We start from the raw sequence: 24,958 nt of genomic DNA, 5'->3' as shown, positions 1-24,958 counted from the left end.
GTGGGTGTGGGATGGTGTCTTGCTGTAATGATGAATAATGGTAAGTATTCTCACTCTCTGATACTTCTTTTGTGAAGTGTCAAAGACCTCTGACCATTTTTTAAAAAAAATTTAATTGAAGTACAAGTTACAGCCCATAAAATTCATGTTTTAAAATAAATAATGATTTTAAATAATTTACTCAGTTGCACAATCATAACTGAGTTGTGGTGATACATTTCATTTTTACATTTCTATCACCCCAATAGGATGCTTTGTGTTGTTTACAGTTAATCTATGTGCATCCTCAGTTCCACAAAACCAGTAAACCTACTCAAATTTTATGTTTTCATAGATTGACTTATTTAAGACATTTTACATAAAGGAATCATATAATATCTGATCTTTTATGCTTTTAATAACTTTCACTTAACATGTTTCTGAGGTTCACACATGTTTTAGTATGTATAGTACTTTTTTCCTTTCTACTGTTGAACAGTTTCCCATTGTGGGTTATATCACATATTATGTATCATTCATTGGTTAATGAACATTTGAGCTTTTTTCACTTTTTAGCTATTATAAATAGAGCTCTTTGAATATTTGCATGTAGGTCTTTGTGTGGACACATATTTCAACTCTTCTTGACTAGATACCCAAAAGTAGAATTACAGGTCATATGGTAAATTTATATTTATCATTTTAAATAACTGGCAAATTGTTTTCCAAAGGGGCTATACAATTTTATATTTTGCCTAGCAATATACCAGGTTTACTGTTTCTCCTCATGCTCAACATTAGCTATTGTCTTTTTAAAAAAATTATAGTCATTCTAGTGACAGTTAAGTATTTCATCATGGTTTTAGTTTTCAAACCATCTAATGACTAGTGATTCTGAGAATGTTTTCACGCGTTCATTGGTCATTTGTATATATTCTTTGGTGAAATGTCTGTGAAATAATTTGCCCTTTTAAAATTTGGCTGTTTGTCTTCATACTAATAAGTTGTGAACAACTTTGTCTCTCTTTTTTTTAAGATTCATTTATTTATTTGAAAGGCAGAGTTACAGAGCCAGAGGCAGAGGGAGGTCTTCCATCTGCTGGTTCACTGATCCCCAGATGGCCACAATGGCTAGAGCTGGACCAATCTGAAGCCAGGAGCCAGGAGCTTCTTACAGGTCTCCCTCGTGGGTGCATGGGCCCAAGGACTTCGGCCATCTACTACTACTGCTCTTCCAGGCCATAGCAGAAAGCTGGTTTGGAAGTGCAGCAGCCGGGAACCAAACCAGCACCCATATGGAATGCCAGCACTGGAGGCAGCAGTTTACCCCCTACGCTATACTGCTGACCCTGAGAATAACTCTTTATAGATTCTGAACAAGTTTCCCTTTGTAAGATATACAAATATATTGCAAGGCTCGTGACTCTATCTATTCATTTTTTCAATGATGTCTTTTCTTTTTTCTTTTTTTTTTTGACAGGCAGAGTTAGACAGTGAGAGAAAAAGAGACAGAGAGAAAGGTCGTCCTTCCATTCACTGTTCATTTGGTTCACCTCCCAAATGGCCGCTATGGCCGGTGCACCATGCCGATCCCAAGCCAGGAGCCAGGTGCTTCCTCCTGGTCTCCCAAACAGGTGCAGGGCCCAAGCACTTGGGCCATCCTCCACTGCCCTCCCGGGCCACAGCAGAGAGCTGGACTGGAAGAGGAGCAACCAGGACAGAATCTGGTGCCCCATCTGGGACTAGAACCTGGGGTGCCGGCACCACAGGTGGAGGATTAGCCTAGTGAGCCGCGGTGCTGGCCTCAATGACGTCTTTTCATGAAAAAAAATTTAAAGTTTTTAAGTAGAAAGTAGTAATTTTTCTTTTGTGGTTCATATATTTTGTGGACTGTATTAGATATCTTTGCTAATCCAACTCATAAAGATACAATCTTACATTTTCTTCTAAAAGCTTTATGGTTCTAGTTTGTTGTTGTTTTAAAGAGGAAAGAATTTATTTCAAGAAGCCGGCATCTTGGGGAAAGAGATCTCTTGATTCAAAATGTGTTTTTTTTCCCAGTGGTTTTAGTTTGTATGCTTAGATCTTTGATTCATCTTGGAATTATTTTAGTGTGTGGAGTGAAATACAGTTGATGTTCATTTTTCCATAAGAGTATACCATTTGTTCCAGATACTCTCCTTTCTTCATTGAATTAACGATTTGATCCCTTGGTTGAAAATTAAGTGGCCAGATGTGTGTGCATCTAACTGTAGACTTTCTATTCTGTTTCACTGACCTATTAGTCCATCATTATGCCAATAATATACTATCTTTTAAAAATTTTTTTAGTTTTAATTAATTAATTTATTTTTTGACAGGCAGAGTGGACAGTGAGAGAGAGACAGAGAGAAAGGTCTTCCTTTTTGCCGTTGGTTCACCCTCCAATGGCCACTGCGGCTGGCACATCTCGCTGATCCAAAGCCAGGAGCCAGGCGCTTCTCCTGGTCTCCCATGGGGTGCAGGACCCAAGCACTTGGGCCATCCTCCACTGCCTTCCCAGGCCATAGCAGAGAGCTGGCCTGGAAGAGGGGCAACCGGGACAGAATCCAGCGCCCCGGCCTTATACTGTCTTGATTATTGTAGCTTTATAATAAGTTTTTACATCTGGTACCTACGTACTCTAACTTCACCTTTAAAATGTTTTCTCTTTTTTAAGAAGATTTATTCATTTCAAAGTCACAGCAACAGAGAGAGAGAGAGAGAGAGAGAGAGAGAGAGAGAGATCTTGCATCTGCTAATTCACCTCCCAATGGCCACAACAACCAACATTGCGCCAGGTCACAGTCAGGGACCAAGAACTCCATCCCGGTCTTCTACATGGGTGGGAGGGGCCCAAATACTTGGTCATTTTCTGCTGTCTTTCCAGGCACATGAATCAGATGCTGGGTCAGAAGTGGAGTAGCTGAGACTTGAACTGGCACTCTGATGTGCAAGTGGCAGCTTAACCTACTGTACCACAATGGTGGCTTCCAACTTTGTCTTTCAAAACTTTGTTGGTCTAACTACAGCCTTTACATTTCTACATATATATTTTAGGATCAGCTTGTCAACTTTTTCAAAACAGTTGTTAGGCCTGCGCCACGGCTCACTAGGCTAATCCTCTGCCTGCGGCAACGGCACTCCGGGTTCTAGTCCCGGTCGGGGCACCGGATTCTGTCCCAGTTGCTTCTCTTCCAGGCCAGCTCTCTGCTGTGGCCCCGGGAGGGCAGTGGAGGATGGCCCAAGTGCTTGGGCCCTGCACCCGCATGGGAGACCAGGAGAAGCACCTGGCTCCTGGCTTGGGATTGGCGCAGCGCACTGGCTGTAGCAGCCATTTGGAGGGTGAACCAACAGAAGGAAGACCTTTCTCTCTGTCTCTTTCTCTCTCACTGTCTAATTCTGCCTGTCAAAAAAAAAAACAAAACAGTTGTTGAGGACTTTGACTTGGATTACATTGAATCCAGATATCAACTGAGGGTAAATGAAATCTTTAATAATATTATGTCATTCAATCTATCTACATAGTATATTTCATTAATTATTTAGGTCTTCATTAACTCTTCTCAATGATGTTTTGTAATGTTCAATGCTGAGGATTTTCACATCTTTAGATTTTATCCAAGGTATCCAGTTTTTTTTAAATGTCATTGTAAAGAATTTTAAACAATTCCATTTTTCAATTTTTCCTAGAGAAATTCTTAATATTACAATCATGCTGGACAAAGGATATGAAAATACTCTTAAAATTTTTATAGATTAAAATTCAAAATAAAGAAGATTAATAATTTTTAGTGATATAAAATGAATGCAAATTTTATTCATTTGTATTCTGTTCTCAAGAAGATGTAGCAAACAATTTTGGATGCCGTAAACTATACTTATTTGTAAAACTATACTATTATATAAATCTATAATACATAAGAAAGGTAAGCATTATTATCTGATGATTCTTGCAGAAATAATTTTCCCACTAGGTAGTATAAATTGTATGTATCTTAAGGGCATGTTAAATATTTTTGAGTTCCTACTGCTGTTCAAATGACTAAGGAGTATTCATGGATACTAGCATATCCATCCAAGTGCATATTATATTAAATATGTTTTTTTGAAGCTTCAACAGACATAAGGCTACCTTGCAGCTGAGAATGTATCTAATTTATTAAATATTTAAAGTCTTAAAAGTTTGTCTTTAAAATGTATGTAAAAAAAAAGAAACTGTACTTATTAAGACATCTTTAAAAAATTGTAATCCTCAAAAAGAGAGAAATGAAATTAGATATAATGACATAATTACCACAGTCAGTTGATTATGGTCTTTATCTACTGTTTATATGCTTACAAACATTATAGTTTGTTTAGGGTTTTGGAAATTTGATTATCTAATCAAGAGCAAGAAAAGATTAAGAGAGCAACAGCATAAAAGGTTTCTGAATCTCTACCTCCATCTTCACAGTCTTCAGGGGCTTTGGCTTTCTTACAAAGACGAGGATCCAACCAGGTGGTTGTCTTGGTATTGTGGCTGTAGAATACAGGTTTCAATTAGGAACAGTAAAATAGTGAGAAATCTTGCAAAAGATTAAAAGTGACAAAAAGGTACATGATGTTTGAACACTTATCCTCTACAAGCCCCATTTGTAAATCTCAAATTCAATAATGCTATTGTTCTCACATAGCTACTTAAAACTGCCATAAAGCAAAGGTGATGCTGGAGGCACTAAATTGAGAATGAAGACTTTAAAGAAGGGATAAAATGACAAATACAGAACAAGAGACACTTTAAACAGTCAAAAATATTTCAAAAGGTGGGCACATAGCCACATACTGTGCATTATGGAGCCAAAAAAAGCTGCACTGAAAATCTTGTTTGCTTTGCAGGCTGATTTCCTCCCTCCCTCCCTTCAAAAAGTGCTATATTTCCTGAGTGTTTCTGATGGTACTGTGCTGGGGGCTGGGGAGACGGGGCAGCAGCTCAGATATAGCTTCCTTCTTCACAGGGGCTCTATACAGTAAAATAGAATAAAACAAAAGTCTTAAAGTGGCTGTTTCTGCAACATACAACTAAAAACAATGGGTATGGCTCAACTCTATGCTACGAAAACGAAGTTCTCATCACCATGGATCACACAGGAAAAAAAAGGACTGAAAGATCCCATCCTTCGCTCCTTCAAAAATTTTATTTATTTGAGAGGCAAGTAGAAGAAAAGATAACCCATTTGATTCCCCCAAAGCTGCGGCCAGGAGCCAGAAACTCAATCCAGGTCTCATAGGTGAGTGACAAAAACTCAATTACTTGAGTCACCCCGGGATCTGCATTAGCAGGAAGTGGAGTCAGCAGCCAGAGCTGAGGATTGAATGCAGGTACTCCCATGCAGGATGCAAATGTCCTAACTGATGTCTGAACCACTAGGCTAAATGTCCCTCCCCTTCAAATAAACTTATCTTTTAATTTCAATTTCTAAAATGTTTTGATGTCCCCTCATATTTATAATCAGTAATGCATCACATACGGTAAAAAGATCATCATGCATACAAACATGTTTACTCTAGGGGAAGGATGTGGAATTAGGACCATTTGAGGAAACTAATTCAAGTCCCCACCTCTAATTCTCTTCTGTATATATTTACATGCTCTTTGAATGTAATGACCAGCCCTCAATATTTTAACTTTTATTTAATTGCTATGTTCTGCAACTTTACTATATTAATATTATACTTCTAAGCAAATTAAAGAATTATAGATATAAGAGAATACAAAAATTGTTCATAATGAAACTTCCAATAAACTAGTTAGATAAATTATTTTCTTAAATAAGCAACATAAAATTTAGGCCAATCTAATCATATGGTACACAGTATTTCTACAAATTTTAATAGTGCTTTTTGTGAACTTGTATTAATTACTCTGAGGATCAGTAATGTTTCTTCTATATTATTTAATTATATTGCTTGAATATAGCAAACCCAAGATCTAGGACTGAAAATACTTAGTTTAGATAATAATATGTCCCCTTCCAACTCTTAAAATGCTTATGGCCAGTGCTGTGGGTTAAGCCTCTGCCTACAACACTGCATCCCATTTGGGTGCTCGTTTCGAGTCCCTGCTGTCCCACTTCCCTGTTAATGTACTTGGGAAAGCAGTGGCAGATTGCACAAGTCTTGGGGCACCTCCCACCCACGTGGGAGACCCAAACAGAGGTTTAGGTTCCTGGCTTTGGCCTGGCCCAGTTCCAGCCATTTGGGGAGCAAACCAGTGTATGGGAGATATCTCTCTCTCTCTCTTTCTCCAACACTGACTTTCAAATACATAAATAAATCTTATTTTAAAAAAATACTCATTAAGGAGGCCAGCACTGTGGTGCAATTTGTTAAACTACTGCTTGCAACGCTGGGAATCCATATTAGAGTGCTGGTTTCAGTCTCATCTGCTCTGCTTCCAACCCAGCCCAATCTAATTCCCTACTAATATGCCTGGGATACCAGCAGATGGCCCTGCCCTCCATGTATGAGACCAGGATGGAGTTCCTAGCTCCTGACTTCAGCCTGGCCCAATCCTGGCTGTTACAGCCATCTGGGGAGTGAACCAGTAGATGGAAGAGATCTATTTCTGTCTTTTCTCTCTCTCTCCCACTCTCTGTCACTCTTGTCTTTTAAATAAACAAATAAATAAATCTTTTTTAAAAAAATGCTCACTGTTGGACAATCTACTTAAAGCTTGAAAAAAAAAAGGCGAGACAAAACATCCTGTATTTCTTATCTTTTATTAGGCATTAATGATGAACCTGTTTTTAATCTTACTTTTACTATACAACACAGGTCAAATATGCTATTGTTTTACCCAAGTCAAATAAAAATGAAACATCATCAAAGAAAATAATCAGATTAAGAATCAGTTGTTATTAAGTATGAAAAATGATTTCATTTTCATTTCTTATTAAGTATGAAAAAAGTAAAAGCCTTTAGAAAGTACATGGCTAAAATGAGCTCAAAAGTTCTTTTAGACATCTTCACAGAGAGCACGTTTACAGAGATACAGATATTTGCTTACTCAATGAAGTAGATCATCCCCGTGTCAGTGTAGGCCATTTCCCAGTTTTTGGGCAGTGGTTCCAAATTCTCATCTCTCATCATATAATTTCTAAAGTCCAGAGAGCTATTTGTTTGGTTGTAACTTGGTACCGTCTTCATCCAGTCAGATGACTCTGAATGTCTTTCTTTGTTTTCTGTCAGTGTCCAAAACAGAACGGCATGGAAAGTAGGTAAAGTTATACTTTTCTTCAAATAACCTTCTTCATTTCTAACAAAACGCTAAAAACATTTAAGTGCAGAAAATTTCTTTATCTATTATGTCTACTTTCTACTATATATTTTGAGAGAGCAAACAGATATATTTAACTTTTTAACTCACTAATCGACTTTAACTCTGCATAGCACCTCTGATGTAGGTCTGGCAAATAAGAGAACCATACTGGAATCAATGTAGTACAAATCCCAACAGCAGCAGGGACTACAGCATCACTCATGCAGTCCCTGTATGCATCAGGCTCTGTTTTAAGCACTTAACATACATTAACTCAATATTAGCAGAAACCCTGTGAGAACCTATTGATTTACAGATTGAGAAAACAAAGGCACAGAGTTAACTTAGTCAAGGTCACATGGCCATCAGACAGCAATGCCAAGATTTGAATAGGTGTGGTCCAGGCTCTTATCTGCTATAACTAAGCTGCCTCATACACATTTAACATAGGCTTTTTGATAACCTTAATTTTTAGTCATAACACTCAATAGACTTACTGTTGTTAAATATTATTTTCTGGGATTAAATTTCTTTTAATGTCATAAATCTGTAACATAGGTAAGACTACTAAAATTCAGTTACTGCCTAGGAAATTCACAATTTATGAGCTTATAACTCATGTCTAGAGCTTAAAGACATTATAAAATATCACTGTAAGAACTCCAAAGAATAGATAATACATTAGAATCAGAATCTGAGAAAAGGCCTTAGATATCTTCAGGTGCATTGTATACAGTACTTCACCTCCAACAATCCTTTATCTAGTCATCTCCTATAATCTATTAATCCTATTACTTAATACCTTTCACTGTTCCCCAGCATCTATTCATGTCCCCACTGCCCTCCTTATCCAACTTAAATTCCATGATCAAAGACTAAAATCAACCCTTAAAAACATTCGTGATTCATTTGTCCCAACCTAACTTCTCACAATTGCCTGGCTAACCCATAACTCTGCTTAAATCCCACTCTCCATCTATTGCATGCCAGACTACACAGTTAAGACAGGCAATGCTAACTAGTTCACTTTAAATTCATGATCACTACTCAAGTGGGCATTTAACGATGCATCGTAACGAAATATGTTTTGATCCATTTACTTTGACACTCTGCAGATAAGAAATCATAACTTATTTCTCCTTTAATCATCCAAATAGTTCCCTCTTATCCATGAGAGATATGTTCCAAGACTACCAGTGGATGCCGGAATCTGGGATAATACCAAATCCTATATACATAATACTTTGTTCTTTCCTATGTATACAAGCCTATGGCAAAGTCTAAAATATAAACTAGGCAAATAACACATTAGCAGCAATAGACAATAGTGAAACAGCACAGTTATAACAATATACTATAATAAAAGCAACGTGAATGTGGTCACGTTCTCTTATCTTATTGTACAGTAATATCTTTAGAATGTGGTTGATAGAGGATAACTGAAATCTCAGAAAGAAGCCGTGGATAAGGGAGAACTACTGTACTGCTTTTCTCTTTATCCCTAATCTCATTTGATGGCCTTGTTTCCTATTTCACAGGGAAAACAGATGCAAGCAAAAGAGAACTTTCACAAACTCCCACCATCCCAACTGCACAATAATTCTGCCCATTCACTCCCCATCTGTTAGGTGAACTGTCTGTATTCCTAGCTAAAGCTAACCCTCCAATTATGAATTATATCCATCCTATTCCCCTCTTGTCTAGAGCAATTCTCTCACCTTCCTATACCATCACTATTCCCTATCTATTACATCAAATCCATCCACAAAAAGCAATTCAGTTTTCCTTCTGGCAACCATCCCCATTTCTTTTCTCTTTTCACCAAAGCAACTTGGAAAGACTTTATACTTTCAACTTCTATTCTTCTAATTCTCTCTGGGTCTCACTCCATTCAAGCTTTGGAACTGCTGTCAATTAAACTATTCTTGTGAAGGTCATCAATAACCAGCACTTTGCTAAACCTAATGATCAGGTCTCAGTTTCCATCTTACTTGTGCTATCAACACCACCTGACGTGGTGGGTCACTTTATTCCTTGCACACACATTCAAAATCTCCTAACTGGTATCTTTGTTCATGTCCATGCACTCTTACTGCCTGTTCTCAATACACAAGCATGAATGATCCTGTCAAAAGTGTTGCATCATGTTACTCTACCATTCAAAACCTTCTAGTGGTTTCTCATCTTAGAACCAAAATAAAAAATTATTCTAATGACCTATAAGATCCCATGTACTATGCATCCCCCTGCCCCACCCATTGCTGTAACATCTCACGTATTACTGTTCTATGCTATTGCTATCACTCTGTTCTTACCACTTATGATAAACTGTCCACATTGTATTCAATGATATTCACTTATGATAAACTGTCCACATTGTATCCAGCCCCATTGGTTTCCTTGTTGTCTGAATATACCAGCATGTTCTCACTTCAGGTCATTTCTACTTACGCTACTTGTCTGGAACCCTCTTTCCCTAAATATTTTGAGTTATTCACTTTTTTCAAGTCATTTATGATACTATCTAAAGTGGCAAATCTTGACTACAACTACTCATTATCCACATCCTCCTCTTCTTTATTTTTCTCTTTAGTACCTTCCAGCAACTGTTATTCATTTATGTGCCAGTTCTGTCTCTCCCAAGTCAAGTCTATGAAGGCAAGGGTTTTTTGTTTTTTCACTCACTGCTTTATTTTCAACTTTCAGAACAATGGCTAGCACTTTGTAGACTAGCAAGTACTCAAAAAACATCTATTGACTAAATGAACAAAACATACTTCTTAAATTTTTCTATGTAGAAAAGTGACAAATTAAAAGGCATTCAATACATAAAACAATCTTAAAGGGAACTGTATTCTTGAGAAACATGTTGGAGAACAGCAAAAGCCACTGCATGATCTATAAACTTTTAAAAAACAGTTCATGGGGCCAGCGCTGTGGAGTATCAGGTAAAGCTGCCACCTGCAGTGCCAGCATCTCATATGGGTGCTGGTTAGAGTCCCCGTTGCTCCACATGCAATCTAGCTCTCTGCTATGGCCTGGAATATCAGTAGAAGATGGCCCAAGTGCTTGGGCCCCTGTACTGATGTGGGAGACCCAGAAGAAGCTCCTGGCTCCTGGCTTCAGATTGGCCCAGCTCTGGCCATTGTGGCTATTTGGGGAGTGAACCAGCATATGGAAGATTTCTCTCTCTGCCTCTGCCTCTCTGTGTATCTCTGCCTTTCAAATAAATACATAAATAAATAAATCTTAAAAAAATAGTTCAAAGTAAGTAAAGGAGTTTGCTTAATAATCAATGATGTGGGAAGATACTGTTTTATAAAATCCTCTCTTAGAAAACAACTTTTGCATTATTGCATAACGCATGTCATCTTATGTGGGCATATTAGCATATTCTTCAGAAAAATATAACATGCATACTGGTAAATACGAGTAAGGCTGTATCTTCTATCTCCCTATTTCTACTGCCCAACAATTTTCTGATTGTTCAAGGCAGAGATTGTAGTCCTTAAAAGCAATATATGAAGTCTATTTCCCTAATTTTGAATGACAAGTTAACAACTATGGTTAGTACTTGCTCAGAAAAGATGAAAGGCTTTTAGTCAGGTGTTTTGTTATCTTTTCATTTAAATATTCCAGATATTTTCTCTTGCACAGAAATACATAATCCAACATAAATGTCCCATGGAATCTGTATCTAAGACAGTATACAAACTGCCTCCTACACATTCTTGGATATATTCCCTTTAAATATCAACATCAAAGAGTATGTAACATTTGGTTTAGTAAGTGGCTTACATCACTAGCATAAACTATGGAAATTACACATGGGGTCTATCTCTAGGGAAACCAAGGACCACTGAAAAGCTCTGCATTAGAAAGGAAATAAAAAAGAACATCTTTTTCTTCAAAGCAAAAACATGTAAATTCCTAGATTCTGAGACAGATTCATGGTCTCTAAACTTAGGGTTTGGAATTTTAAAACATGAACACACTTAATTTTGTGGGATTATTATTTTCTTTCTTTTTTTTTTTTTTTTGGACAGGCAGAGTGGACAGTGAGAGAGAGAGACAGAGAGGAAGGTCTTCCTTTTTCCGTTGGTTCACCTCCCAATGGCCAATGTGGCCAGCGCCAGAGCGCTGCACTGATCCGAAGCCAGGAGCCAGGTGCTTCTCCTAGTCTCCCATGCGGGTGCAGGGCCCAAGCACTTGGGCCATCCTCCACTGCACTCCCGGGCCACAGCAGAGAGCTGGCCTGGAAGAGGAGCAACCGGGACAGAATCTGGCGCCCCAACTGGGACTAGAACCCGGTGTGCCGTAGCCGTAGGCGGAGGATTAGCCTATTGAGCCACAGCGCTGGCAGAATTTTGTGGGATATTAAAGCTGACATTAACATGAAATGGCTCCATGATATAAATTTCCTTAATAATCCCTAAAGAATTAGATGTGAGTTCACCAAAATCTTTTAAAAACTGTTTCCAGTCTTGACACTCAAATATATTCAGTAATTTTTTAACATTAAACATGTGGCATGACTATGAAGAAGTTAGATAAAACAAAATTCACACTCTGGGAGGGAAGACAGACAATGAACATATTAAAGCAAATATAATATACATTGCAAATTTTAATAACTGGTGAAGGAAAAAGATCAATGTGCCTTGGGGAAATGATATGGAAATGGGTTCTGCAAATTTAGACATGTAACTGTTATTTTTTAGTACCTACTATCTGCTATGCATTGTTTTTGGTGTATTCGGTACAACAGAGAACAAAACAAGCAAAAATTCCAGTCCTTATGAAGTCTACATTGGAGTTATTATAATAAATATCACTGACGTAGGTTAGGCTGTGATTCTGTGGTTTTAGATCTATATTCTCAGTTACAGATATAAGTATATCCTAAGCATTCACCACATTAAATATTCAAAAGCAGATTCTTCATCATTAAATTTCTATCAATTTTGCATTTAATGTAAAATATAGGAGTGATATTTGGAAATTTTCCTTGAGTGGATCCAGAATTTAAAAAATTCAAAAATACTGTTAGCAAATGTTTCAGATAATTTTGACTGGTTTATCTCGAAACCCTATGTATTTGGTTTGAGCTGAAAGCTATATTCTAAAACATCTGTATAATTTTTCTACTTCGTAAAGTAGGACTTATGCCAACAAGATCCCCATATTCTAGCATCAGAGATATATCTCAAATATTTTAGGCAACAGGAAGGGTAATGGCATATTATTTGATTTTTTACTCCTAGCTTATTATTGATTTATCAAAATTGGACAATTCACTTTAGTTTAACAGAAATAACATTTTCAAAAAAAAAAAATCAGTATCACTTGTTCTCAAAAAGCTTCATGAAAAAGTTTACTACTTCCAATTCAATGTTATAGCAAAACTAACCTAGAAAATCAATTATTAGCTGTTCATCTATTTACAAACCTGCATTTCCACTGCCATTAACAGCTTCCTTGTCCTCATCTTCTTCCTCTTCAGGAAGAGAGCTGTCCATTCGTTCCATCTTGCTGACAGATGTAGTTCGTTTTCTTTGTGATTCTGTGTCGAACTCATTATCAAAGAGAACTTGATCAACCGGATCTGGCTGGAAAGGGCTGGGTTCTGCTGGAGGCTTGGGAGTTCCATAGAAATTTCCTTAAGTGGACAAAATAACAGCAGCTGAAAGTACTAATGTTGAAATGAGAGTCAGAGCAACAGGACCTAGTACATGTCTCTGTTTCTTACCCTAAAGGTTTTGAATATTAACCAATGATCAACAGGAGGCCAAAACACTCCTTCTGGGGAAGGAAAGAGGTAGAAACAGGGAAAAGAGTTTCTCAAGTACACTCCACCATATATCATCTAACATCTTAATAGCATTTGTAATAAGGCCTGGAAGTTAACTACATGTAAGCAGATTATTTATTCCCTACAGGGTTTGCTTTACATGGGTTCTGAGTTAGGGTCTAATTTGTGAATGTAAGTTTATCTATCGGAAAAGACAGAGAAGAGAGGGAGAGAGGGAGAGAGGGAGAGTCAGAGATCTTCCATCTGCTGGTTCACTCCCCAGATGGATACAGCGACTGGGACTGGGCCAGGCTGAGGCCAGGGGCCAGGCTGAAGCCATGAGCCAGGCTGAAGCCATGAGCCAGGACTTTCATCCGGGTCTGCCAGATTGACAGCAAGGGCCAAAGCACTTGGGCCATCTTCCACTGCCTTACCAGGCTCCCTAGTAGGAGGCTGAATTGGAAGTATAGTAGTCAGGACTTGAACTGGAGCTCTGATTTTGGGATAGCAATTTTGCAAGTGGTGGCTTAACCCTCCAAGCCACAAGAATGACCCTGAGGATTAGTAATTTTTGCAGTAAAAATAAAATGCTCTCCAATTGGAAAAAAAAAAAATAGAATGTCTTCTCAATTTGTCATGCAGTTCTCATTAGGCAGCCAAATGCAATGAGTAAAATCTCAACAGGCCTAGCTGTAATAACTGTTTGTGCCCGTTGCTAGTTTTGATCTTATAACAAACATTATATTAATGCTATGGAAAAAGAAATATGGTAAAACAGTAAAACACTCATGATCTATTTGGATTTTAAAAATCATCTTCTACTCAAACTTTTTGGCTCCTAAGAAAGTAATTATGATGCTCACTCATGTAAGGAAAATTAATGTGGTAAATAGAGAATTTTTTCCCCCTAGATAGGAAAAAAATATAACACTGAGGTAAATCTAAAAATAACATAGTTTACCTTAAATTGAGCATGCTTTAAAGGGGAAAGCATTAAGATGAAGTCTCTGGAAATTTGACTTTGAGCAATAATTGTCATTAAACATTTTGACAAAACAAATCAAACGAAAAAACTTTTCAATTATGTTCTACCTCTCCCCTCTCCACCACTTCCTTAAATCCAAATCCATGTTGGAAATAGGTTACTCCTGACACACAGGAGTATGCAAAGATTTGTTTTAAAACACACAGAGTTTTCTGGAAACTTTCTGGCCCACAAATAAGTAAAGAAAAGAACCAATCAAAACATCAGTTCACAACTTCTCTGGAGCAGCAGGTATAGGAATATTTCAAAAAAAGGTTTGGTTGGGAAAAAAGGATGGCCTAGGATCTCGATTTTTTTCCTGCCTAATACTCAAAATTCACATTACCAAGGAACCTGGATGTACCATGACAAATAAAAAGCCCACTCTTCTAAGGATGGTAGTAGAATTACCAGAAACACTGGAAACATATTTTACTGTGAATTCTTAGCAATTATTATCTAACTAGGAAGTTTACCTTTTTTCTAAGAGAAAAACTTAAAAAAGCAGGATATTATGATTACTTTTCATAATCACTGAATAAATATTGGCAGTTTCCTTATTTTAAAAAATTTAATTTTGGGCTTAGATTAAAAAGGAAACTTAGTATTGTTTTTAAGTAAGTTAGACCTATTTTTCTCAAGTTATTTGTAAATATCAGAATTATGAATACCGTAAGGTATAAAATTCCAAGGTTTATGAATTGGAATTATGGTTTTAACAGAAAAAATTTTTCATTGTTTAAAGCTGTTTTAGAGCTTGTTTTTATTTTCTGAAGGCTTTCTTTTTCATTTTCATAGAATTATTTACCACTAGTATTTCAGAAATATATAAAGTTATAGACATGGTAAAAATGGTATCCAAATGTCTATTTTACTTATATAAATATATGTTAATATTGATTATCGTCATATTTCTTTCAGATCTTCCCTTTTCCCTTTTTTTTCTCTTTAAGGACACACATATACAACTAAAGCCTTATTTTCCTGTCCTGAAGTTGGTTTTTATCTTTTCCCCCAATACTGTATACATCTAGGACACATGTATTTGTACCCATAAACATATATTACTGTTTGCAGAAAAACATCATGAAGTGGGGGCCAGCATTGTGGCATGGCAGGTTAAGTTGCCACTTCTGACACTGGCATCCCCTATTGGAGTGCTGGTTTAGTCCTTCCTATACCACTTCTGATCAAGCTCCCTCACCAATGTGTCTGGGAATGCAGCAGCATATGGCCCAATAACTTAGGCCACTGCCATCCACATGTGAGACTCATATGGAATTCCTGGTTCTTGGCTTCCGCCTGGTAGTAGCCTGGTGGTTGCAGCCATATGAGGAGTGAATTAATGGATGGAAGCTTGCTCTTGTACGCTCTCTTGCACTCTCTCTTGCTCTTTCAATTAAATACATACATCTTTTAAAAAGTTTCATATAGTGCTGGGGGCCGGCGCTGTGGCACAGTGGGTTAAAGCCCTGGCCTGAAGCGCCAGCATCCCATATGGGCGCCGGTTCTAGTCCCGGCTGCTCCACTTCCGATCCAGCTCTCTGCTATGGCCTGGGAAAACAGTGGAAGACGGCCCAAGTCTTTCGGCCCCTGCACCTACATGGAAGACCTGGAAGAAGCTCCTTGCTTCAGACAGGCTCAGCTCCGGTCACTGTGGCCATTTGGAGAATGAACCAGCAGATGGAAGATCTCTCTCTTGTCTTTCCCTCTTTTTGTTTCTACCTCTCTCTGTAACTTGGTCAAATAAATCTTTTTTTTTTTTAAAAGACATATTAATAATGTTTGTTGTAGCTTTATCGGTGGTAATGAGGAGTTGGAGGCAATCAGGAGACCATCACTAGTAGAATGGGTAAGTAAAATGCAATTGGAATCAAATTATCAATACTGTGCAATAACATGGATGAATCTAAAAAATGCAGTTGTAAATGCAAACAATATTGAATGAAATATTGAACACAGTTCAGATGTAAATAACAACTATATTCACATAAGACACAACACACAATTTATAAGAACACATAAAAATAAAAGCTACATATTAAAAACATCAAAATGATTAACTACAGAAAGGAGGCTTTTTGCATAAAAGTAAAGGTAAATCAGTAGCTATCATTTCCTCTGAGTTTTTACTGGCTACTTAATCTAAAGGAGATATTCCTGTTATTTCTTTAAATCTCTTGTTTCCTTCATAACATCTCACTTTGTAATTACTTTGTTTTCTGACTATCTTCCCCACTAAGTAAGAGGCAGGGGATACTATCAGGGCAGTATCCCCAGTCCCTGTTATAGTAGTTAGTACATAGCAGAGACTTAATAAATGATTGTTGAATGAATGAAACAGGATCAAGTAAAGTTCCTAATTGAATGAATGAATGACTCAGGAGAGCTAAGCCTAGAAGGGCAGTTAGGTCAAACTTAGTAGGTAAAAGGAAATTATTGGAGGTTTTGCACAGCAAAGGGACATAATCAGAGCTATGCCTGAAGGTCAGTGTGGTGGCAATGGGCAGGATGGATGGGACAGAGGGAAGAATTTGGTATGAACTATTCAACTGTGATAATCTATACACGAGCTCATCAAGTGGGCCTGCAATGATGTAGTGAAAGTGAGAGGAAGATGGCCGGCGCCGTGGCTTAACAGGCTAATCCTCCACCTTGCGGCGCCGGCACACCGGGTTCTAGTCCCGGTTGGGGCGCCGGACTCTATCCCGGTTGCCCCTCTTCCAAGCCAGCTCTCTGCTATGGCCCGGGAAGGCAGTGGAGGATGGCCCAAGTGCTTGGGCCCTGCACCCGCATGGGAGACCAGGAGAAGCACCTGGCTCCTGGCTTCGGATTAGCGAGATACGCCGTCCGTAGCGGCCATTGGAGGGTGAACCAACGGCAAAAAGGAAGACCTTCCTCTCTGTCTCTCTCTCTCACTATCCACTCTGCCTGTCAAAAAAAAAAAAAAAAAAAAGTGAGAGTAAGAGCATTGTAAAATTGGCTACAAAAGGAAGAAATGAGTAGATCTGGTAGTTGACTAGATGTGAAATGTGAGAAAAAGGAGGGAGTTAAATATTCTGCTGTTTTGAGCTCATGGTGTTGCTGAAGAGAAGAATTATAAAGAACTACTGTTTCTGGAAAGAACATAAATGCATATTTGAGTATGTTGAATTCAAGGTTATCTATTTATTGAGCATCATCTCCAGGCACTGAAGACAATCACATAAGAAAGACATAATCATTGTTATCACAGAGCATGTGAAATAAGCAATTAAAGTAGCATGATGAAGTGAAATAGAAAAGCATAGGGTGCAAACGGAAGTGGATAAGCTTGCTAGTGTAAAGTATGTTAAATAAGGGGAAACAAAGATCTAACTCAGAATCATCTAAAAGTTGAAACTGATCTCAAATTTCTGTTGTATTTTCTAGAATTTCCTGGTTAGAGGAAATGGAGATAACAAAAGAAAACCAATGATTCTGTTTTTGTTGTTTTAGTCCCCATACTTGTGGGATTTTGGATTCCCAACCACAAATAGAAAGCAATCAATAAATACCTGTTCAGTGCACATGATGAATGTGAACTATCATATGTGCAAACTAGCCAGGCTAATTTTCATATGTTGTTCAGTCAACTTTATAATAATGGAATATTCTTGTTTATTGTTATCTCAGCTTAATTAGTATTTTACAAATCTCCCAATCAAAAGAGAATTTTCCCAAAATCTGATAGGAAAGCAGAACAAAACAAAAAAGGTATTCTACTCATCAAATTCCCTTTGAAATAACTGCAGTTACTCAGATGATTTTCTGGGCATTGCTGTTGCTAGTATTTGGGGACATACCATCATATGTTCCACTTTCTAACAGTGCTCCACTCTCTTCCAGTGCTTTGAACTGTTCAACAGAAATGAAATTATAGTCCACCCCTGGTACTTCCCCATCCCTGGGGGCCCTTGTAGTGCCTAAGGAGGAAAAAAAAAAAAAGGAAAAATGTTGTAAAGTGCTTTTAAGGTTACAAAATACTCAGAGTAATAGGAAATTCAGTCTAAAAACATATGGAAGATACAGACTATTGAATATAAATTATATATATTGTACCTGCTAGAATGAGGATCAGAAAACTTTAGTTGATGTTATATTATTAGGTGAAAGTAGGAGAATAAAGAGTAATAATACTTTAATAAAATCTACAGATAGCCATGACACTGAAAACTACAACACTTTAAAATAATTTTAGTGCCAAAGGAGGCTTATCTTCCCAAGATACAACACTCAATCTTTATAAAACCTCAATTATCATTAATTAACAGCAAGAAATAGAGAAAAATCTACTAGTAAGTACTTAATTTCTACCCCCACTTTATTACCATGTACTTGACAAACAAAAGTTGTATATAATTATAGTGGGCACAACACATTTTGATATATGTATACATTATAAAAGATAGACTTCATTATTAAGTACTTATGTTTGTTTGTCACTACTTCCTTCAAGTAATTTCAAAAAATTAAGTGGTAGGCAATTTTATAAAACTGATTACAGCAACAGATCACTAAATCTCCAAATATTTAGGAATTGATGCTGAAATAGAATCTTTCAGATCCAAAGTTCTAATTCAGGTTATGGTAACACTGCTATCTTTGATTTAATTTTACTAAAGAGTAAATTACTTCTATGAACTAGCATTAGAATGTCATTTCAAATACAACAGAATATAAGAAAAAAACAGTAGGTTTTTAGCTAGGAAGAGTCTGAGATATGGCAGCACATCTTAGCAAACTGGCTTCGCCACTTACATCCCTTTCCAGTAATGGTACTCTGTCAGTCACATTGGGCTCCTCCCTTTATTCCACTCCCAGTCCTCAAATCCAGTTGATTCTACTTAAAACTATCTCTAGATACATCTTTTCACCTCCACTAGTCATCTAGTTCATATCATTATCTGTGGCCTGTCCTGACTACACCCCTTACCCCAACTGCAGTCAGTGACCTTTCTAAAATAATCTGAACAGAAAACCAGTCTCTCTGAACTCATTAATGACTTCCCTGATTGTTGGCATGAAACCTAAATCCTCTAAGACATTTAACAGGGCCCTTTGCAGTCTAGCCCCTGGCTACTTTCTTGCTTCACTCATTCCATATTCTAGGCTTTAGCCATCACAGATTTTTTTTTTCCCAATTACTTTTATATTCTTTCCATTCATTTACCTTCAAGGCCTTTGTCTTTCCCTAGACAATTTCCTACTTCCTTTCCCAGTCTTACCTCAGCTAACTCCTGCTCATTTTTCAGGTCCTCACTTAGAAAGTTTCTTGAGAGAACCTTCCCAGATTCCCAGTGTAGGATACAGCAGAATGCAGAAACTCTCTATCTGGTTCAAAGTAAAGGCACCAGCTTGTCACAGTGCGGGAATCTTAGGAGGTACTCAGTTTACATAGTGGTCAAAAAGTGAAATTTTAAACAAATTCAATTAGCATAATGGCTAGAAAATAATATTATTATAAATCAATTTTTAAAAAACTCAATTGCTCCTACTTCCTAGCTGTATCACACGCTATTTTATAACATAACATAAAAATCCACAAAGATGATAACATAATAATGCAAATGATCAGAAAAGATACATTTTATGCAGTGACTGGACTGAATTTCTCTTTTTTTAACCATTTTTTAAAATATTTATTCATTTGTTTGAAAATCAGAATTATATAGAGAGAATCATCTATCTGCTGGTTCATTCTCCAAATGGCCACAATGGACAGCGTCAGGCCAGGCTGAAGCCAGGAGCTTCATCTGGGTCTCCCATGTGGTTGCAGGGTCCAAGCGTTTGGATCATCCTCTACTGCCTCTGCATGTGTACCAGCAGGGTGGAGCACCAGAATTCAAACAGGTGCCCACATGGAATGCTGGTGACACAGATGGTGGCTTAACCTGCTATGCCACATTGCCAGTTCCTTTTTATTTTTTTAACCATTTTCTAAAAGTGAGCATTTCTTTATGTTTCATCCAACAGATTAAAAAAAAAACTAGATAATCTAAATCTTTTTTCTAAGCATAATACACTTCCATTTTCAAATTTCTGATATATTTACCAAAACTACAGTTAATTTTTTAGGTCAACAGTTTCTAGCTCTATAGCAAGTAAAAATTAACATTAGGAAATAAACTTTATGAATAAGTTATAATTTATAATCCATAATGGATGAAAAAATATTATAACACTTCACACCTTTTTACCATTAAGACCTGGGACTTGTTGCCCAATTCCTTGTACCTATACTGGATTTCTGACTTACCTTGATTTAATGGGGAAACAAGTTTAGGAGTCTACACTTCCATTTTCACCCTCTTGGAATAGTCTCATCACATGGCATGGATGTCTAGGTTAGATTACTAAACGAGTTGAGAGTCCCAACCAGCAAGCAGCAACAAATCCCCAAACACATAAGGTCATCTTAGGCAGCTCCAGTTGAGCTATTGAAGATTATAGTCACGTGAGTGGTCCTAGTTGAGCCCAGCTAATTCATAGAGTCTTGAGAAACAACACATGATGGCAGTTTCACATTACTAAGCTTAGGTTGGTTTATTTTGCAGCAAAATCAACTTGGGATATTATTCAAATAAGCTTTACTATAAAAGATAGTAACTGTGTAAAACACAATTTAACAGCAAACCATATTCCAGATACACAATGAAAAGAATACTAACTCAAAGGACAGGAGGAACTGTTTTAGTCTCAGATTATCACTAACGGTACAATTTGGATCAAGCACTTAACTTCTCTGGGCTCCATTTTCTTTCTGCAAAGTGGTGTCAAGCAAGATAGTGGCCATGATTCCTTTTATTAACAGATATGAATGTTATATGTGATTCTAACATTTATATTTCTAAGACTTAGAAAATAAGTTTAATGTTCTTTTTACGAAGTACTATAAAAACCATAATCCCTTACACATAAACAGTTCTTTTCCTTCCCCAAACTCCATTGTCTTCAACATTCCAGAAAACTTATCTTTATATTCTTCTGATAATCTGCATGTTTTATGTAAAGTTTCTACATTCCCCCTTCCCTCAGTTACCATTACATTTCTCTGCTTTCTCCAAACAGCTGTTTATTCAGTCTCCAATTCCTCTCCTCTCTTGAGCTCACTGCAATGACAGCACTGCTCTAACTCCTCACTGACACAGTTTGCTGTGCTCAACAGTAGTCTCTACTTTGCTTAACTCAATGGTTAAGTCTTAGCCCTCGTATGCATTACCTGCCCTATGGACAGTATTTGACAGAACTGATCATTCTCCCCTTTTGTTTCACTCTGAAATAGAAAAGTACACAAAATATAAATTTAAAGTTTAACAACTAACAGAAGCAAATCCATCCAGGTAAAGAAACAGAAAATCACCAGGACTCTAAAGCCTCTTTGTATGTTTCTGATCATAAAGTTTCTATCCCTCCATCCCCAAAAGTAACCACCATCTTAACATTCGTGGTGATGATTTCCTTCACTTTCCTAAGCAATATAGCTTACTTTTGCATGGTTTGAATGTTCATGTGAATGGAATCATACAAAATATATCCTCCTATGTCCATACCTTTACTTGCCATCACATTTTAAAACTTCTATGAATATGTTAACTGTGTAAAGGTATTTCACTGTGTATTTAATGTGCAAATGTTTTATGAGATTAAATATTCTCAGATTTTTACTGGCTGCTATGGTTTGAGTATGATTTGTCCCCACCGACATTAATGTTGAGGCTTGGTCTCCAAGAGAACATTTAAGATGCATTTAAGATGTAATTAGGTCATGTGGGCTCCACCTTCATGAAGGAATTGTTGTAGTTCTTGCAAGAATGAGATTGTTATCTCCAGAGTAGGTTGTTAAAAAGTGAGCCTGGCACCTCCCCTGTGTCTTTCTGGCACATGTACTTCTCTTTTAGATGTACCTGCTTATATTCCTTCTGACAGGAGGACCTCTGCCAGAAGCCCAGAAGATACTGGTACCATGCTTTTGGATTTCCACATCTGTGAGCCAAAATAAATCATTTTTTTTATAAACTACTGAGACTCAGGTATACTGTTATAGCAACAGAAAATGGACTAAGACCCTAGCCATATAGATTTCCTCTGCTGTGCAGTGTCCAAGATATCCCTCCCCCCCCCATTTATATTGAGTTGTCTTTTTAAAAAACTTATAGTTCTTTATATTCTGGGTACTACCATTACATTATCAAACCTATGTAACTAACAGCTTCTAAAATGTACCCCAATTCTACCCCTAAGAAAGGAAAAGTAAAACCCAATCTTGATAATTACAATCAAAAGATTTTATCTATTGTATGAAACTGTCTTAGTATTGATGAAGTATGGTAGCCCTTTAAAAGATATAGGCTTTGCAAAAGGGGTACTTCTGTGAAATATGAGTTTATAAAACAGTGCTTTCTCAAGAATTGTGCAGCTGATTATGGAGAAAACACCGTAAGGATTGACCTTTCAGAATCTACTGCATTCTAGGACTTTGAGATGTACTGATAGCTCATTTATTTGGTACCTTTCCAATTTCTTCGTGTAGGCACCAATTGTTACAAACTTCCCTCTTAACACTGCTTTTGTTGTATCCCATAAGTTTTTTTTTTTTTTAAAGATTTGTTTTATTTATTTGAAAGAGTTACAAAGAGAGGTAGGACTTGGGCCATCTTCTTCTGCTTTCCCAGGCCATAGCAGAGAGCTGGATGAGAAGTAGAGCAGCTGGGACACGAACTGGTGCCCAAATGGGATGCCGGCACTGCAGAGCGGGGTTTTAACCCTCTGCACCACAGCACTGGCCCTGTCCCATAAATTTTGATATGATGTATTGTCATCTTCATTCATTTCCATAAAACTCACAAAACCAGTAACAATTTAAATTAAAATGATTTACATAACTATGAATCTTTTCCTACTGCGTGATTTTCATTTCATCTTTTTAAAAAAGTAGTTTTTTGATGACAGAGTTCTTGATTTTAGTAAATCAGATGTATCATTCTTTCCTTTATAGCTAATAGACTTCATATCTAGTTGAAGAGATCTTTCCCAAAGCCATAGTGATATTCTATATTGTTTTTTGGTGAAAGCATTTCATATTTAAGACTTTCATATCCCAAAATAGATGTGGGGGAGGAGTACTGATGGGAGGTAGCAGTCCAATTGCTGTTTTTTTCTTTTTTTTCCCAAAAGATGATTTAACACCATTTATTGAATAATCAATTATTTACAACTCTGATCAATCACAGCACTTCTATCACAGAAACATCTATGTAAGATTTGGCATCTATTTCTGGATTTCATATTATATTTATTTATTGACCATTCCTGCACCACTGTTAGAGTTTTGAAATAATTCTACTTGCAAGATAGTGACATATAATACAGCAAACCTATCTTGTTTTTCCTATTCATAGTCTTTCCATTTAAATACCAGAATGAAATAGAGTAAAAAAAGCTGGAATATTTAAAGAATTAGGTTGAATCTATTAATCAATTTGAGGAGAACAGACATCTCTGCTGCATGGAGTCTTTTTAATCCGCAGATGAGAACTCTGACAATATATTTAGATCTTCTGAAGTGTCTTTTAATTTTACCCTACAGAATACTTATACTTTCTAAGGGGTTAATTTCTAGATATATCAAATATTCATATGCTATTACAACTGATATCCTTTTCTAAACGTTCATTCTCTAATTATTCATTATATCAAAGAACACAATCTTGGAGGTTTAATTGGTCACTTTTAAGGGATATTATTTACAATGAAATTACACTATTCTAACAGTACAATTTTATGAGTTCTAGAAACCATCACTCACAAATTTTCCTGAGGCCTTCTGCAATCCACAACCTTATTGTCCTACTGGCCTACTATAATCATAGATTTGCCTTTTGTAGAACCTTGTGGGGAATCATGTTAATTTGTTTCCAGTAGTTTTCTGTATGACTTCTTTAATGTAACTTGACACTTTGAGATTCATCCATGTTGCTTGATTTCTTTTTACATGTAAGATCAAATGTGATATAGCAGGTTAAGCCAGCACCTGCAATGTCAACATCTTATGTGAGCACCGGTTCAAGTCCCAGCTGATCACTTCTGATCCAGCTCCCTGCTAATGTACCTGTGAAGCAGCGGAAGATGGCCAAGCCCTTGGGCCCCTGCCATCCAATTGAGAGACCCAGATGGAGTTTCAGGCTCCTGTTTTCTTCCTGGCCCAGCACCAACCACTGAGGCCCTCTGGGCAGTGAACCAGAGGATGGAAGCTCGCTCTCTCTCTTTCAAATACATAATTCTTAAAAAAAAATCATGTCATCTGCAAACATAGTTCATTTTAATTATTCTTTTCTGAGGTGGATGCTGTCTTCTTCTTAACTGATTATTCTGGCTAGAGAATTTCCAGCAATATGTTGAAGAAAAGTGGCAAGAATGAACAACCTTGTTTAAGTGTCTGATCTTAGAGGAAGAAAAGCTTTCATTTTTTTTTCCCTATTGAGTATGCTATTTGCTATGGGTTGGTCATATATAGTTGTTTGTTTGTTTGTTTTTGACAGGCAGAGTGCACAGTGAGAGAGTGAGAGAGAGAGAGAGAGAGAGAGAGAGAAAGGTCTTCCTTTACCATGGTTCACCCTCTAATGGCTGCCGCAGCCGGTGCTCTGCGGCTGCGCACCGCACTGATCTGAAGCCAGGAGCCAGGTGTTTCTCCTGGTCTCCCATTTGGGTGCAGGGCCCAAGCACTTGGGCCATCCTCCACTGCACTCCCAGGCCATAGCAGAGAGCTGGCCTGAAAGAGGGGCAACCGGGACTAGAACCTGGTGTACCGGCGCTGCAGGCGGAGGAT

General features: G+C 37.3%; 1 protein-coding gene across 4 annotated transcripts in view; it reads right to left on the bottom strand.

Annotated features, from left to right (window-relative positions):
• MAGI3 (membrane associated guanylate kinase, WW and PDZ domain containing 3) overlaps positions 1-24,958 on the bottom strand; it is a 321,415-nt gene that overhangs the window by 93,734 nt on the left and 202,723 nt on the right. For all 4 annotated transcript variants that reach the window (XM_062191989.1, XM_062191986.1, XM_062191987.1 and 1 more), the window contains exons 3-6: positions 17,937-18,056; positions 12,747-12,956; positions 7,046-7,220; positions 4,440-4,519 (exon numbers count right to left, since the gene is read on the bottom strand). In XM_062191989.1, coding sequence (XP_062047973.1) covers positions 4,440-4,519; positions 7,046-7,220; positions 12,747-12,956; positions 17,937-18,056 — 585 coding nt within the window. The remainder of the gene's footprint in view (positions 1-4,439; positions 4,520-7,045; positions 7,221-12,746; positions 12,957-17,936; positions 18,057-24,958) is intronic.

The sequence above is a fragment of the Lepus europaeus genome, chromosome 5, assembly GCF_033115175.1.
Source record: "Lepus europaeus isolate LE1 chromosome 5, mLepTim1.pri, whole genome shotgun sequence".
NCBI classification, from domain to species: Eukaryota; Metazoa; Chordata; class Mammalia; order Lagomorpha; family Leporidae; genus Lepus; species Lepus europaeus.
Note: the sequence above shows the minus strand (reverse complement) of the source record. Positions and strands in the feature narration are given on the sequence as shown.